Genomic DNA, 17,500 nt, shown 5'->3' with positions numbered 1-17,500 from the left:
TTTCTATGTTAATGTTATGTAAATAGTGTGAAATAAATGAACCATAAATGAACCATGAACCATAACGTGGGAATATTCCAATGTCATATACTTCAGTGATGAACTGTTTACTTTCGTTCTTTTGCAGAATGACAACAAACCCTCAGCACATCTCGAGGGTAGAAACATAGGAGTAAAAACCTATCAGGGAGCCATGAGTATTAAAGATTTTTATTTCTGTTGCTAAACGTTTCTTCATGAGTGCTTCATGTGAGCTGCGAAAACTAAATACAAATTCACACCTTATGCTCGACCTAGAAGTCATCCCAGTTTTCAAGTGAAAAAAAAATTAAACTTTTGAAAAGTATTTTACAGTGAAAATTAACGGAAAGAGTTCCGAACGATGTTTTGGCATCCGTCTTCGGTCATTATTTAGTTCAATGTTGACAATGACATAAATGTGGAGAGGGAGGGGGAGGGGGAAGAGGGGAGGGAGAGAGAGAATAATGTAAAATACTAAAGTACAAAAATTACAAAAACAAAATAAAATTACTAGTATTGATAAGTCAATTCGAGCGAACATTTTTGATGGCGAATCTTTTGCTTGCTTGTATTGTTTTCAATCACCTCGCTTTACACTGATTTTTCACATTATCATACGTTTTACGCATTATCTCCCTCTTCAAATACACACTTTTTTATTAGAAAGTTAAGAATGAGACTAACAAAAATTTTAACGTGACTCTCATCAGTTTGAACACTTCAAAGAAACGTTATTATTAGAAGGATTGACACTACAACAATTTATCACTTAACAGCGATGTTATGGTACCATATCAAACACCAATTATTACTGAAATTTGTGACGTAAAAAGTTACCATGCCAACAGAAAAGCCCTACAAAAACACTCCATACTTTGGATTTAGCTGCTCATATCTCGAAAAAAAAAAAATATATATATATATATATATATATATATATATATATATCGGTGACCCCCATTTTTTATCTCTGAATTGTAATCAGCATTCCAGAATGAAACTTTCTGCAAAGTTGAAAAGAATTCTATGCGGAGGATTTAGAGCCACCTTAAATAATTGAAAATTTAAGGGGGCTCTGAATTCGCTCCACATATATTTTTTTAAACTTTGCAGACAGTTTATCTTGGCCTGTTGTGCAATAAAATTGGGGTCACCGAGTTCGTTTTTCAGATATGAGCATGTGAAGCCAAAATAGAGGGTGTCTTTGCAAGGCTTTCCTGTTGCCATAGTAACTTGTTACGTCACAAAAATGACTGCATCTTGTTGAGGATGTTTGTATTGTGGATCCTTCTAATAACAAGGTCTCTTAAAAATGTTGAAACTAGTTTGAGCTTCCCTAAGAAGAGACCTTAAAGAAGTTGTGAACTCTGGTACTTTTAAGAAGAGACTTGTAAATATGCTTTTAACGTAAAGTTGATTTATCTTTATTTCCTTAGTTGTTAATTTCATCAGTTATTCCTTTGTCTTATCTTGTAATTTTAATATATTGTGGCTGAAAAGCCCTGTAAAGGGAGCTTCAATAAATGTATGTATGTATGTTTGTAAGAACATACTAAGAACATACCCGACGGCCAGGCTGAGAGTCAGTTAAGAATGTCTTTAATTTGCTCATTTGTTCAGCTTTTTGTTTTTGTGTAGTATAAATAATGGTAAAAGAAATTTAAAACTGTAGTAACTCAAATACTTCGGGACGTTTTTAACATTAACAATGTGGTTTTCTTATTGCATAATACGCGGAAGAACAACTCAGTTTATAGTCGAAGTTGAGAATAGCACACAACCTTTAAAACATGTTAAGAACGTTTTCAGGCTCAAGTCGCCAAAAAAGACAAGAACGTTCTGTCTTAGCCCCAAAAGTAGACATTCTTATACAAAAAAAGAATGTCTACGTTAATTTGTTACTCTCAACATTGAACTGCGTTCTTTTGAATTTCTACAGTAGTTTTGTTTTTTGTAATGTGTTAAAAAAAATCCTAAACCATGTCCAATTCTTTTAAGTGCATTCCCGGTGAGTATTGTAAACCGGAATTTTTTTTCCTTTGAAAAACAATTGTTAAAAGTTCAATTTTATGGAACTTTTTGTTATTGCGGCTAGCGGCTAACAAAGAGTTGCTGTTGGTCGGAAAACCAAAACAAATACCATGATAATTTTACTTTTGCCTTCAGTTAATTCTTTCTCGTTATTTATAATGGTAATAGGACTGAGTGGAGTCAAATTTGGTCTGTAATCATTCGAGTGATTAACAAAATCGAACGACCGTGTAGCGGGAGTCCCATTTGTTTAATCACTAGTATGATCATAGACCAAATTGGACGACACGAAGACCTGTTACCACTTAATCATAACCATTACATGCAATTTCCGAGAAAACAAAATTAATACATTCCTTTTTCACTGTCTAATGTTCCCAATTTGTCCATTTTGAAAAATCCCCAGTTTGGTACGTAGGGTAAAAGGTTGTTGCTATGGCTATTGTGATAAATTCTGTGATTGGTGGATTAAACTGAGTGCACTTAATATGATTGGTTGATGTAACTGTCCGATTTCAGGTATCCGGTTACAGCCAACTGTCCGATTTCAACCCTACACAATAATCAGTGAAAATAAAGCAGTTAATGCACCAATCAAATTTGAGAAAATTGTAATGGTTATGATTAAAACTGAAATCAAATGAGTTTCACTTATTTTTGGCAAACTTCATAAAATTTAACACTAAATGTGTCTTCAGTTTTTCTTCAATTTACAGGACACACTCTCTCTCTCTTACTTCGTTTCCTTTAAGTGAATAAGAAAGAACTAAGCCAATTCTCTTTTCCTTCCAGCGATCAAAGACTGGTCTGTTAGCGCCCCCAACAGCCATCTTGCCGGCGGAATGACGTACAATGACGGAAAACTGACGGTGCCCATCTCTGGACGGTACTACATCTACTTACTCATCTATTATTATAACAATGGGAGAGTAAACCTCTTTGTTAACAACAAACTTGTTACCATGACAACACCGATGAAAACAACAAACAGCGAAGGGACCTTGTACACTGGCGGAGTGTTTAAAGTGAAAGCTGGTGACGTCATCATGGCGAAGACAGCCTCATGGCCAACTTCAACTACTAAAGTATGGATGTGGACCGTTCACTCCTACTTCGGGGCATTTTTGATTTGAGCGCGCTCCAATCGCTCTACGACACATAAACGCGACAATAGAACGAGCACCAGTTTTTATGATTTAAGGGATTTAAAAGCTAGACTTCTAATTGTAGTTTTGCTGTTTTGTAGAGGACAAAGTCGTCACAACTGTCTCTTAAAAGACTTATAGCTGTAATATCATTCTTTAAAACTGAAATAAAAAATAATTGTGGTCCCAAATACTTGTGAGTGGACATTTACTGGAGACCTACAACTCTGCTCAGATCAACTAAAGTGGGACTAGCGCATTCCTATTCCGCAGTCATAATTGATCGATGTCATTGACGAAATCTCCAGCTCAAAAAGAAAGTGCAAGTTGAAACCGTTTCCCGAGAAATAAATTTCAGTCCTTCGTTGTATAGCATGACACAAAGACATGCAGGCAACATGAAGACAACGTTGCAGTGTTTTCGGAATAAACGAATTATTAGCATTTTGCGCGGAATTTGTCTCCGTTAAAAAATTTGCGGCGGGCCTGAGCTGTAGGTATTTTTTCACAGGTCACCAGGTCGTTGTTCTACCTATACCAAAGCAACCCAAAACCTTATGCCCAAATGTCGTTTTTAGGCCTAATAAGGTCTATGTTTAGCATTGGTAAAGGTTTCGAAACGAGTGACCTGTGAAAAGTAACCTGTCCAAAAATTAGGGAGCTTAGCATTATTTCCCGCTATTGTAATAATATTGCGATTACTCCAAATCTTTTGACATGGAAAGTTTGTAGAGCGGTTTTCAATTGAGTGTCGAAAATAATTAGCGAATTGCTTTGGCTTTGCATTACTTTACTCAGGGATGCAGTTAAACAGTAAAAGACTCCCCTCTGGGTAAAACAATAGGGTATAATTAATATAATTAGGGACATGATCTTCGTGTATTAGCTACGTTCTGCTTTATGATTGGCCAAGCCACCACAGGGAGCAGATAAACCGAACTTTTCAGTTCAGGAACAGTCATGGGAAATTCTTTTCGATGAATCCATGGAAATATAACCCAAGGGCAGTTTCGGTCTAGGGAAAGCGGTTACACACAAAAATGCGCATGGACAAACGCTATTTACCCATGGGTAAAAGGGCTAGTGTGACCACAACTATTGGTTGTAGTCGCATTAGGGAGTTAACACTGGTGTTAAATCACGTTCTATTGTTCAGTGTTCCCCTAGGGATTCAAAACACTAGAGAGTTGACTCTCGAGTAGTGTCTACACTAGTGTTACACTGTGTTTCTCTCAAGTGTGACGGCAACCATTGTTTTGTGGCGATCTCGTAGCCTTGGCCATTGTCCTCGCTTAAGCTCCTTATTGTGTTAGAAAATGTGGTTTCCATTGCTTTTTACTAAAATCCGTTTTTCTGTCGTGCCCAGAACGCACCATCTTGTATAGAACTGAGGGAGGCGAAGCGTCTCCAGAGTAAACCAGCAGAAGGAAAAAGACGTACTCGTTGCACCGCATGCTGCATTTCCGATACCTGTCAAACGCTACTAAATGATTGGTTCATTCGAACGCATCCAGCGTGACCGTTAGAAAGATAGGAAACAATTAAATTTATGATGTAAGCTTCAGTCTCCGACAATACAGTGACAAACATTTAAATCACTTTCCCACCATTTCCCCCTCTACAACATCAATCACTTATTCGGAAAGATAGCTTTACAGTGATTGTAAACCAAGCGAGAACTTTTTTCGTCCTTCAGGATCTTCTTAGTGAAAGGTTTTTCTTCCCTCCATGTAAAGGGTCTCTAGGTCGCTTGGGTCTTTCCGAGTTACACTGGGGTATCTATAGGAAGAGTCAAAGCCAGTCTACTGGAACGGTATCAAAGTCAGCCCTCAAGTTGACCCATGTTGATGAGGAGATCTCTTTCCGTAAGTGCAGCACCACCCACGGTGGACTACTGTGGACTACTGTGTGGGGGGTCGTGGGATCAAAAACTCCGGCCGGAACAACTTAATTAGGGTCTTTAAATAACTGAGGAGAAAGTGCTGCCTTTGTAATGTCATCTGCAAGTGGTTAGACTCTCTAGTCTTCTCAGATAAGGACGATAAACCGTAGGCCTCGTCTCACAACCTTTCAATTGTGTTTATAACCCTGTGGGACGTAAAATATCTTCTATATACTATTTGCAAAAAGTAGGCATGGAGTTCCCGGTGTTGTGGTCTGTCCTATGTGGCATATCTAGTTAAACTCCTAGTATAGTATATTCTGATTTAGGAGTATCTAATTGAAGGATTAAAGACGCGTATTTTCGTGTATTAATTTCTTTCCCTTCCTCTGCAAAACAACAGGGGATTTGAACAAAGAACAAGAAAATCACAACAAAATGAAAAATATAACTAATTACCACAAATTACCCAAAGCTGAAATGGTTAGAGCGGTTTTCGTTTTTCCATGATGACGAATCGCCTTAACAAATATTTGCTCTTGAAAGAAAACTGTACCCTTTCAAAAGTAAATTACAGGTAATTAATTTTTTTTTCTATTCAGGCTAGCAAGAAGAGTTTAAGTTTTGCAGGAAAACTTTGGGCGGAAAACGGCGTATCTGTATATCGTGCTGTCTATTTAAGAGCAGACAGTTTATGTCCGGGATTCTTAGATGTCTAAGCCGTTAGGAAAAATGTAAATGACTTCCTTGGCATGCATTGTCAACTTGGCAGATTCTTGTTTTTGCTTGCGTTAAATAAACAAATTACACTTAATACAAAGACAAAAACTAGAGTCTTGACAGCGTGTACGATACAATCGTTTCAAAGGCGTTTTCCCTAGTTCCAAATTTTTCCCTCGGTATATTGGGTTTCGCCTTGGTATCTGTTTATTTTAGTATTTAAGGAAATTCTTAGTTTCTGGCATGATTAATGTGGGACGGGTCTAGTGCCGGACAGAGTAAGAAAAGCCTTGTTTGTGCCATGTCTCCGGCGTTACAATTTAGTGTGGAGCAGCCCGCTAGTTTCTTTTTGGCGATGGTATTTAGGACATGTGTGTGCTTAAATATTATGGGTTTCCACTGATGAAGTCAGTTTTGCGTGTGTTCTAATTTGGTATTCCACCAGTGAAAGGTTTGGTACAATATTCGTAATTTGGTGCAACGCTAGATTTTCTAAACTGGCGAAGGCAGCTCGTGGCATAGATCTTTCAAGTTGCACATGATTTATGGATTTCCACTGGTGAGGGCAGTATTGCGTTCAGTTCAAATCGGTATTCCACCAGTGAAGAGTTTTATGGAGCGTTTGTCTGTTTGGTATACCTCTAGTTTTTACTGGCGAAGGCATATCCTCGGTAGACGTTGCAATCAGTGTACTTATAACTTAAGGATTTCCGCCAGTTGAGACAGTTTTGCGCGGTCTATGTATAATAGCTTCATTTGTATGGTTGCGCTTTTTTCAGTGTTACGCTTTGCCGCGGGTTACGGCAATATTATGAAGTAGGATGTTATCGTTTTCTTGCACTGTTTGTTTTATTATGCTCTCCTTCGGTGGGGAATGTTTGGTATGCCACCAGCTAGTGACTTTTTAGGTTAATTATTTTTGGAGAACGTTGGGGCATGTCGCTGGTGAAGACAATAGCCTCAAGTGTGTTTTCTTTTTCATGATAGGCTGCCGATCTCATTAGAGTATTAGAGGGAAAGGTCATTTCCTTGGAACGCCTTAGGACTCTAGACAGTTCTGAGTCAGCCTTGGCTGCGCTTCGTCGTTATATAAATCGACCAGCAGCGATGTTTGACAAGTATGAGGCGGTTGAGCTCTTACAGTCGTTGTTGCGTTTGGCCAGAAACGAGAACCACCAAAAAGCCGATGAGTACGCTGCCGCTTTGGATGAGATAAAGACCACGTCGGATTTTGTGGATGACCAACAGCTTCAGCGTCTTTTTCTGGGATTGTTGGGGGATCCCGTGCGAGCAAAGGTGGCCAAAGACGCAAACGCGATTTTGAAGGGAGTCGGAAAGGTACCTCCACCTGCCATGCCTGTTCGTCCTGGTTCTGCAATGCGCAGGCCAGCCCCCTACCCTGGCCGTGCCCAGGTTCAGTGCTTCAGGTGCTTAAGATGGGGACATATCGCTCGGGCGTGCCGTGCCCCACCAGCGGGGGCACAGTTTGGTCGCAGTTGTGTTGGACAATAGTCTCTTATGCCTCAGTTTACAATAAATTTTTGTTCTCGCATTAGTTTGTTTAACGTTTTCTTTTTCACCCTATTTCACTCACTTTCTTCGTTGACCTTAGGGGGGCCTGCTGTGTGTCTCAATTTCGGACCTAGTTCGGAGCTCGGGGTCAACGAAGGGGTGGTTTCCCTGCTTTTGGCTTATTTCCGCGTTTTTCGTTTATCAAATTTCTCCCTTTTCTTTATAGGGTCCTGTTTCATTTTATTCCAAAGTTAGTGCTCTTGCTCCTCCTTCCGGTGATATCCCCGTGTGTAGTATAAGGCAGGGGACCTCCCCTTTCGTTGGCGCCCTTCCTTCGCCGAGTATGGTCGTTGCTTCAGCGGACCTGGCTAACATCCAGCAGTTACGTTTCTTTTTTTTTTTTTTTTGGAGTACCGTTTAGAATTAGGGTTATTAAGAGGAATTTGAGTAATGGAGAGAATTAAAGGGGAGTCATGTTGGAAACGTTTGGTACCCGTGTTGTTTGCCAATTTATGAGTTGTTGTCGTGGTGGCGAGGGCAGGAGCGGACTCTTCCCATAACTTAATCTTCTGCGATGAGGTAATGAGTATGCAGTGAGGATATGGTACTATCCTCGTTGCATGCCTACTGCCTCATCAGTCGCGGACTCTTCCCATAACTTAATCTTATGCGATGAGGTAATGAGTATGCAGTGAGGATATGGTACTATTCTTTGAATGGAATTCCTGTCTTTTGTCAAGACCATAAGGTGATAGCGTGAATAGTTGGGCACTCCAATAAGCTTCCTTTGTAATAAGTAGTTTATCAACTTGCGTGCAATCATGGCTAATTTGATCAATGCCTTGAAAAGAAAAATCTTGAAGCGAATGTGAGGTGCTATTGAAGTGAACTGCAACTTCACAAGATTTTTTATTTGTAACCATAGATGATTTATGGTTTCTGAATCTAACGGGAGGCGCGGTGGCCTCATGGTTAGTGCGCTCGACTCCGGATCGAGTGGTCCGGGTTCGGGGCCTGGCCGGGGACATTGTGTTGTGTTCTTGGGCAAGACACTTTACTCAAACGGTGCCTCTCTCCACCCAGGTGTATAAATGGGTACCGGCGAATTTAATGCTGGGGGTAACCCTGCGATGGACTGGCATCCCATCCAGGGGGGAGTAGAAATACTCCTAGTCGCTTCATGCTAAAGAAACCGGAGATAAGCGCCGGCCTGATGGGCCCTCTAGGCTCGTAAGCAGACTTTACCTTTACCTCTGAATCTAACTTTGAATTCTGTTGTGGTGGAGCCGATGTACTGGAGTTGGCATTTTTTGCAAGAGGCCAAATAGATGACATTTTTGGAATCGCAAGTTAGATTGGGTCTAATTGAATACGATTTTCCCGTTTTGAAGCTACTGAAATTCTGGACTCAACAAAATAATTCTTACACAGGTCACATCTGCTTTTGTCACATTTAAAGCATCCTCCTGCAGGCGAACTGATTCTTTGCGAGGGCGCAGATTCAAGTTTAGAAGGTGCTAAAATTTCTTTAAGATTTTTGGATCTGCAGTACGATGGAATGATGGAATTTTTTGGAAAAAGCTCTTTTAATTTAGGATGCGATTCCAAAAAATGTAGATGTTTTTTGATGATGTAATTAACGTTGGGCAACATAGGATTGAAAGTCGTTACAAATGGAAAAATCTTTTTGGAGGCCCTGACTTTTTGCTTCAGTAAAATTTTCCTAGGAACTGTTAAAGCTCTTAAAAATTGGTTGTCAAAAAAACAAAATTCCAGTTTGACAAAAAAATTAACCCATAAAATGTGCATTTCACATGAGGGTCAAACACACTTCTACATTTTTCATTTCTGGAGGTAAGCGTCATGTACATGCACATCAATTACCTTCATTACATCTAGCCTCTCTTTATCGCTTCGCACGAACACACGTGAGCTGAAAGACAGCGGAAGTGACGTTGCGAGTGACGGCACTTCTTGAGCTAACCTTCTGGCTCGCACCATGCCTCTGCTACCACCACTAGTGGCCGCTGACCGCACTGAAGATGCGAAGTGGTAGCCACCAGAATCAAACTCCACTTTTCCACCCTGTTTCTCAAGCACGATCTTATGAGTTCCTGTAGACCCGGGACGAAAGCATAAGAATCTAAATATCATACAATTGCACTCAGGCTTAGTACAGTGACACCAGCAAACAGTCAACGGAATCCTAGACATTAGTATCACGCTACTCTGGTAACAAGTAAGATAATTTTGAATGCAACTTAAGAAGTTACACAATACCATCAAACTATTTCCGATCGTTAATCTGGTTCAAATGTGAGTTTCGTGATTTGCAAGGAACGTAAAAATTACCTCCTTGAAAAAGATCTCTATAACCCAAAAGGAAAAGGATGCCAAAGCAAAGCCCGATTGCACTTAAAGAGACCCCCAAGTCAAGCACAAGGGCCTATCTGCAACTAACCTGGAATAGGTAAATCAATTTGATCCGTGTTGCAATAAATAAATCATTAGAAGAATTAATTGAATAAGAAATTTGTTCGTTTTTAACACTTTGAATTTCTTCAAGGAACATGATTTTAAGTTGAAATATCTATTACCCCAGGCTGTGTGTCATAGGTTAGGAAAGGAGAAATTAGTGAATCAAACGGAATTGGTCCAAGGAGCTATCCTTGAGGTATGCGGCAGGAAGTACTTAATACGAAGCTAGAACTTAGGTACATTTTTCATAGTGACTATCTACAGGCCACTTTCACGATAGCCTCCGATGTAAAGCAACTCATATGCATGGCAATACCTGTCCAAGTATATCATAAAACTCAAGTCTTTTCCTGCCATTACTTCGAGGCAGCTTCCTAATCGGTTATCGGTTTCAGTATTCACGCACTTGCCCATTCAGTCTCAACACTGCAAAATTATTAGAGATCAAAGAACTGTACTATGCATTTACCTGTGATTCGAGATCTATAGTCCTGTGTCTTCACCGCTACACTTCAGCGACGAACATGATCAACCCAACACAGTTCTTTTCATTATTTACTTTTGTACACTGAAAAGTCAGAATTGATATCGATGTATAATAACCAAAACTAATCCTAACCTGACCCTATTTTTTCTCGAGGTTTAATTTAGGCTCCAAACAAAGTTTCCTGAACTCATCTGAATGCATATTCAACCTAGGTAAAGTGAGGATCACCAATTTAACCTGTAAAAACGGATTCAACCTGAGACCGGGTTTTACCTGCAACATATATAGGTTGCAACTGGGCAAATTTATGTACTCCTATCAAATGTCAACCCTTCCCGTTCACTGTTAGCAAACAAAATTGTTTTACTGAAAAATTCAAATACATTCCTATTATACAAGAAATTGTAAGAGCTTCCCATTACTTTACTGCAGAACTAATACTAAACGATTCTCCGCGCTTTTTATCAAGGTCATAAGTTCTACAATCCTCCTAATCTGCAAACTCTCTTGCCTACGTATCGTTTTAAGAAAAAACTTGAAGCTATTTATTTGTAAGAATTATTAATGTATAACGCAGTTCAGTGTTTATTGTTGCCTACGAAATTCATGTTTGACTGTTAAAGATCTGAAGTGCAATCTGTCTACTTTTTGGCCTTTTATCCTATTTAATCTCTTCCAGTTTTCGAATCTCTAATTATCTCAGTCGTTCGTTAGTTAGAATAAATGGATGTCATGTTACTGAGGAGGTCTTGCCCAAGTTCGCTCAGACGGATAATGCGTCTCTAGAATAAAAACGGACGTGACAATGCTTCGAATGTTTTTTTCTGATTTTCAGTCCTCTGTGACAGTTACAGAAAATCAGATTGTTTCACATTTTTGGCATGAAATGCGTTGACATCATTTTTGGGAGATGGGAAGATCGGGGTCAACCCAAAATGAATGGTATTCGGTTTACGATTTCTCGGAATAATTGCTTTCGTTTTCTGTTTTATATAACACTTTATTGAAATTCGTGTCAAGCATGATCACTGTGAAACTCGGAAAACCGTATAGTCCAAAACTAGCAATATTTCTGCAATGTTAATTGTTTGTATAGTGATTAAGCAAAGTAAAACCCCCAATAGGATACTATAAATAATTATATCAGTGTTCACGAATTTCCGAGTTTCGCATTAAGAGTTTGACAAACTGTATTATCTTTCTTTGCGCTCTCTCTCGCCGGAAACTTTTTTAAAGAAGCTATACCACTTTTTCGGGATCTGTCAAAGTGCAGGAATGGTCCACCCTTAATGAATTCAATGGGTGTCAGTAAAGGGGTGACTGGGTTGTGTCAACAATATTGATTGGGGGAGCAGGGCTGGCGCAGTGGCAAGAGCACTCGCCTTCCACCAATGTGGCCCAGGATCGATTCCCGGATTCGACGCCGTATGTGGATTGAGTTTGTTGGTTCTGTACTCTGCTCAGAGAGGTTTTTCCTCGCGGGGTACTCCGGTTTTCCCCTCTCCTCAAAAACCACCATCTGCAGGCGTAGCTCAGTTAGCTAGTGCACGGCTTTCTGAGCAAGGGGTCCCTAGTTCGATCCTCGGTGACTTCAACGTCTGTTTCCACTTTCCTCTGACCCGTGTAGCTATAGCTTTAAATATCTGTGAAACGGAGCACTGACAGAGGGAGGGAGGGGGGTAAAAGGCGCACCGTCGGCTTCCATTGATACCAGTTTCGTAACTGAAGGAACTACCGACGTTAAATAAATTGACATTGATCTTGACCTTAATTTCAACTTGAAAGAAAACGACAACAAGATAAAAGAGGCTATTCATATTCAAAGAGAACAACCTCCTCTGAATCAACAATTACATCACATAAATCTAAGACTTCCTTTTAATTCTCACATTGTCACGTTTTATGTACATTCCGTCGTTACTAGCATACTACGCACTTTTTCCTACTTATAAATTCAACTTCTACAGCTTTGTACATTAATTAACTGAAGATGACAGAAGTTTCTGTCGAAACATATCTTATAATCTTAAACGTTTTGTCGTTTTTTTTTAAATTTCTTACTTGCCTGCTAATATCAATATTGATTTCCAATGTAAAAAGAGAGGAAGAAAGGATAAAAAATCGTGTTTCTTTTATATAACAATTGACAAACGGTTATTGAAAGTTTTATTCTACGAAGACTAGCCTGCGAGAAGGCTCCCAGTGGTTCGAGGTACATGAAGAGCATGCTTGACTGCTCGAATGCGAAGGCTAAACAAAGACAAAAAAGTGTTGTCAGATGCGGTTTCACAGTCAGTGGCCACGCCTTCCTGTTATCTAAGAAGTATATGGTACCAAAACCCGGTCGAAGAAGCCTACCCTACACACATACAGAGACCCACACGTCAAGCACAAAGAGCTTATCTGCCCAGCTGTTTACCTAAGTAACCTGGAGTAGATAAATCGATTCGATCTTTGGTGCAACAAATAAATCACTAGAAGAATTCATTTAATAAGAAAATTGTTCAAATTTTTGTAAGAACCTTTGAAGTTCATTATTAACACAATCTTAAGTTATTTTCAGTTGAGTTCCTTGAAAACGCCAGTTTTGAGCGAGGCAGGGGAGAGAGATCAATGAATGAGTCTCTAACCCAAAAGAAACGAAAAATCACACCCGTAAGTCGACCAATCAGAAAGAAAACTACTAAACAACTTTCTACTGTCACGCTAAAACACGTTGCTTGTAGGTACTTCGAATTCTGATCACCGATCCCGCACTTTGTGATATTATTTGTTGTTAGGGTAAATCGTTGACATTCGTCGAGAATTATCGAGAGGGTATAGCATTACAAAAGCCCTTGATTAAGGCGGAAACACGTGATCTGACAAAGTTGAAGAATATTCCGCCCACATCATGATTTAAAGACTTGGGACGAAGTCGACAAGCGCTATCAATAGTGTAGTCCATTCCTTCGAAAAACAAAGCACCCATTGAAAATCCCGGAGCAAAAGAGCCAGGTAGGTTTTTAGTAAAGGGTAGTATTATGGTTTATGGCACACTTTTTGTTTAGTGATCATGAAAAAACTTCCAACAAACAATTCTTGGTCCAATTCTTGATCCAATCAAAGGGAGGCAAAGTGAGTAAATCGCATCTCCTGGCTCCGGGAGCGCTTGTAAAAGAACGGGAAAAACAAATTCAGTCTTAAAACAAGACTCTCTCTATACAAAAGCAAAACTATTGTCAAATACTTGTGAAATGTTCGTGGCTAGTCTGACGCAGCATTTCGTCTGGGCCAAGAGACTCTTCAGAGACCTTTAGAATTCAAAGGCAAACTCGTTGAGCATCGCGACCAAAGTCCCGTTCGCAAATTCTACATGTTGACAGTCTGGCCCTCTATAACAGAAGGATTCCCAACCGTGTAATCACGAGATTAATTTATACAAAAGCAAAACTATTGTCAAATACTTGTGAAATGTTCGTGGCTAGTCTGACGCGGCGTTTCGTCTCGGCCAAGAGACTCTTCAGAGACCTTTAGAATTCAAAGGCAAACTCGTTGAGCATCGCTAGAAGAATTCATTTAATAAGAAATTTGTTCAAATTTTTGTAAGAACTTTTGAAGTTCATTATTAACACTTACAATCTTAAGTTATTTTCAGTTGAGTTCCTTGAAAACGCCAGTTTTGAGTGAGGCAGGGGAGATAGATCAATGAATGAGTCTCTAATACAAAAGAAACGAAAAATCACACCCGTAAGCCGACTAATGAGAAAGAAAACTACTAAACAACTTTCTACTGTGACGCTAAAACACGTTGCTTGTAGGTACTTCGAATTCTGATCACCGATCCCGCTGTTTGCGATATTATTTGTTGCTAGGGTAAATCGTTGACATTCGTCGAGAATTATCGAGAGGGTATAGGATTACAAAAGCCCTTGATTAAGGCGGAAACACGTGATCTGTCAAAGTTGAAGAATGTTCCGCCCACATCATGATTTAAAGACTTGGGACGAGGTCGACAAGCGCTATCAATAGTATAGTCCATTCCTTCGAAAAACAAAGCACCCATTGAAAATCCCAGAGCAAAGGAGCCAGGTAGGTTTTTAGTAAAGGGTAGTATTATGGTTTATGGCACACTTTTTCTTTTGTGATCATGAAAAAACTTCCAACAAACAATTCTTGGTCCAATTCTTGATCCAATCAAAGGGAGGCAAAGTGAGTGAATCGCATCTCCTGGCTCCGGGAGCGCTTGTAAAAGAACGGGGAAAACAAATTCAGTTTTAAAACAAGACTCTCTCTATACAAAAGCAAAACTATTGTCAAATACTTGTGAAATGTTCGTGGCTAGTCTGACGCAGCGTTTCTTCTCGGCCAAGAGACTCTTCAGAGACCTTTAGAATTCAAAGGCAAACTCGTTGAGCATCGCGTCCAAAGTCCCGTTCGCAAATTCTAGATGTGTTGACAGTCTGGCCCTCTATCGCAGAAGGATTCCCAACCGTGTAATCACGAGATTAATTTATACAAAAGCAAAACTATTGTCAAATACTTGTGAAATGTTCGTGGCTAGTCTGACGCGGCGTTTCGTCTCGCCGGGCCAAGAGACAAGTATAATTGGCCTTGACCTTGACCTTGATTTCAACTTAAATAAAAGAGGCTATTCATATTTAAAGTGAACAACCTTCTCTAAATCAACAATTACATCACATAAATCTAAGACTTCCTTTTAATTCTCACATGGTCACGTTTTATGTACATTCCGTTGTTGTTAGCATAATAAGCACTTTTTCCTACTTAAAAATTCAACTTCTAACGCTTTGTTCATTAATCAACTGAAGATGACAGAAGTTTCTGTCGAAACATGTTTTATAATCTTAAACGTTTTGTCATTTTTTTTAAAGTTCTTACTTGCCTGCTAATATCAATATTGATTTCCAATGTAAAAAGAAGGGAAGAAAGAATAAAAAAATCCTGTTTCGTTTTTGGAACAATTGACAAACGGTTATTGAAAGTTTTATTCTACGAAGACTAGCCTGCGAGAAGGCTCCCAGTGGTTCGAGGTACATGAAGAGCATGCTTGACTGCTCGAATGCGCAGACTAAACAAAGACAAAAAAGTGTTGTCAGATGCGGTTTCACAGTCAGTGGCCACGCCTTCCTGTTATCTAAGAAGTATATGGTACCAAAACCCGGTCGAAGAAGCCTACCCTACACACATACAGAGACCCACACGTCAAGCACAAAGAGCTTATCTGCCCAGCTGTTTACCTAAGTAACCTGGAGTAGATAAATCGATTCGATCTTTGGTGCAACAAATAAATCACTAGAAGAATTCATTTAATAAGAAAATTGTTCAAATTTTTGTAAGAACCTTTGAAGTTCATTATTAACACAATCTTAAGTTATTTTCAGTTGAGTTCCTTGAAAACGCCAGTTTTGAGTGAGGCAGGGGAGAGAGGTCAATGAATAAGTCTCCAACCCCAAAGAAACGACACATCACACCCGTAAGTCGACCAATGAGAAAGAAAACTACTAACCAACTTTCTACTGTCACGCTAAAACACGTTGCTTGTAGGTACTTCGAATTCTGATTACCGATCCCGCACTTTGTGATATTATTTGTTGCTAGGGTAAATCGTTGACATTCGTCGAGAATTATCGAGAGGGTATAGCATTACAAAAGCCCTTGATTAAGGCGGAAACACGTGATCTGTGAAAGTTGAAGAATGTTCCGCCCACATCATGATTTAAAGACTTGGGACGAAGTCGATAAGCGCTATCAATAGTGTAGTCCATTCCTTCGAAAAACAAAGCACCCATTGAAAATCCCGGAGCAAAGGAGCCAGGTAGGTTTTTAGTAAAGGGTAGTATTATGGTTTATGGCACACTTTTTGTTTAGTGATCATGAAAAAACTTCCAACAAACAATTCTTGGTCCAATTCTTGATCCAATCAAAGGGAGGCAAAGTGAGTGAATCGCATCTCCTGGCTCCGGGAGCGCTTGTAAAAGAACGGGAAAAACAAATTCGTGGCTAGTCTGACGCGGCGTTTCGTCTGGGCCAAGAGACTCTTCAGAGACCTTTAGAATTCAAAGGCAAACTCGTTGAGCATCGCGCCCAAAGTCCCGTTCGCAAATTCTAGATGTGTTGACAGTCTGGCCGTCTATCGCAGAAGGATTCCCAACCGTGTAATCACGAGATTAATTTATACAAAAGCAAAACTATTGTCAAATACTTGTGAAATGTTCGTGGCTAGTTACGAACATTTCACAAGTATTTGACAATAGTTTTGCTTTTGTATAAATATTTTTCCATCGTAAAAAAAGCCGGATTTCCTTGCTTTGTAAAAAAAGCCATTTTTATTTCAATTGATTTGTGTTTGTTGTAATCTGACCTTTCCCGTCCGCCATTTAAATATTCTTTTGTTTTTGTTCGAATAAGCCCTTGATGCCTCGTTCTTAACCTCAAAATTCAAAAGAACATTTTATCTTGAACGAGGCAACAAGGGCCAATTTGTATCCGCATAAATCAGCGGCCATTATTGTGTAGCACGAAGACAAATGTAGAGTTTTATTGGTCACGTGACCATGGACGTGACACGATGACGTCATATTTAGGGTCATTGGTTTACAAAAGTTGGAAACTGACCATAATAATGCAAAATGCCAAATTCTCTCAAATTTACTTCAAGCACAGGTAACTGACCATTTGCAAACAATAACAAGGGCACCCAAGGAGTATAAAAACTGTCTAAAGAGATGTTCTTATTACCTAAAAGAATTTGGTCTGTTCGGATATCTGAAAATTAAAGTGTCCGAAAATTTTAGGGCATGATATCTTCATTTCAGAAGTCGCTAGCTGAACGTTACCTTCTACTTCAAGAACTTCCCAGCGAACCATCTGCTCATCCGAAAATGCAAGGTGACCATTTTAAGTGCCAAAAATTGCAAAATTATCCTTTCCGAAAACGTGAGGGACAACTCTTTCTTGGTTGCGAATGTTTTAGGTGATGTTTTAGTAATGAAATCTATATCTGTGTGGCAACTTAGATCAGTTTGACTCTCCCGAACACACATTTCAGACGGTAACGAAAACGTCATTTGAAATGGCAAGTTCAGGTTTATTAATCGTTTTCTTCGTTATGTTGGCTTGCCTATCTTCTAAAAACTAGTGTAACCTTCCAGGAACTGAATTAGGAGGTGCGGTATTGAATCTACGACAGAAAATTCAAATTCGCTGCCTTTTGTTCACGTT

General features: G+C 39.5%; 2 protein-coding genes across 4 annotated transcripts in view; both read left to right on the top strand.

The window, feature by feature from the left end:
* LOC138026804 (uncharacterized) overlaps positions 1-3,390 on the top strand; it is a 17,791-nt gene extending 14,401 nt beyond the window's left edge. For all 3 annotated transcript variants that reach the window (XM_068874255.1, XM_068874257.1, XM_068874258.1), the window contains exons 5-6: positions 128-197; positions 2,845-3,390. In XM_068874255.1, the coding sequence (XP_068730356.1) occupies positions 128-197; positions 2,845-3,185 (411 nt within the window). In that variant the 3' untranslated portion in view covers positions 3,186-3,390. The remainder of the gene's footprint in view (positions 1-127; positions 198-2,844) is intronic.
* A 9,793-nt stretch (positions 3,391-13,183) lies between these two features.
* Positions 13,184-17,500, top strand: part of LOC138025518 (semaphorin-5B-like) — a 33,478-nt gene continuing 29,161 nt past the window's right edge. Inside the window, exon 1 of the mRNA XM_068872715.1 lies at positions 13,184-13,273. The gene's annotated coding sequence lies outside the window, so the exon portion shown is untranslated. The remainder of the gene's footprint in view (positions 13,274-17,500) is intronic.

Source organism: Montipora capricornis, chromosome 12 (genome assembly GCF_036669925.1).
Source record: "Montipora capricornis isolate CH-2021 chromosome 12, ASM3666992v2, whole genome shotgun sequence".
In the NCBI taxonomy this organism is placed as follows: Eukaryota; Metazoa; Cnidaria; class Anthozoa; order Scleractinia; family Acroporidae; genus Montipora; species Montipora capricornis.
This window is presented reverse-complemented; position numbering and strand designations above follow the sequence as displayed.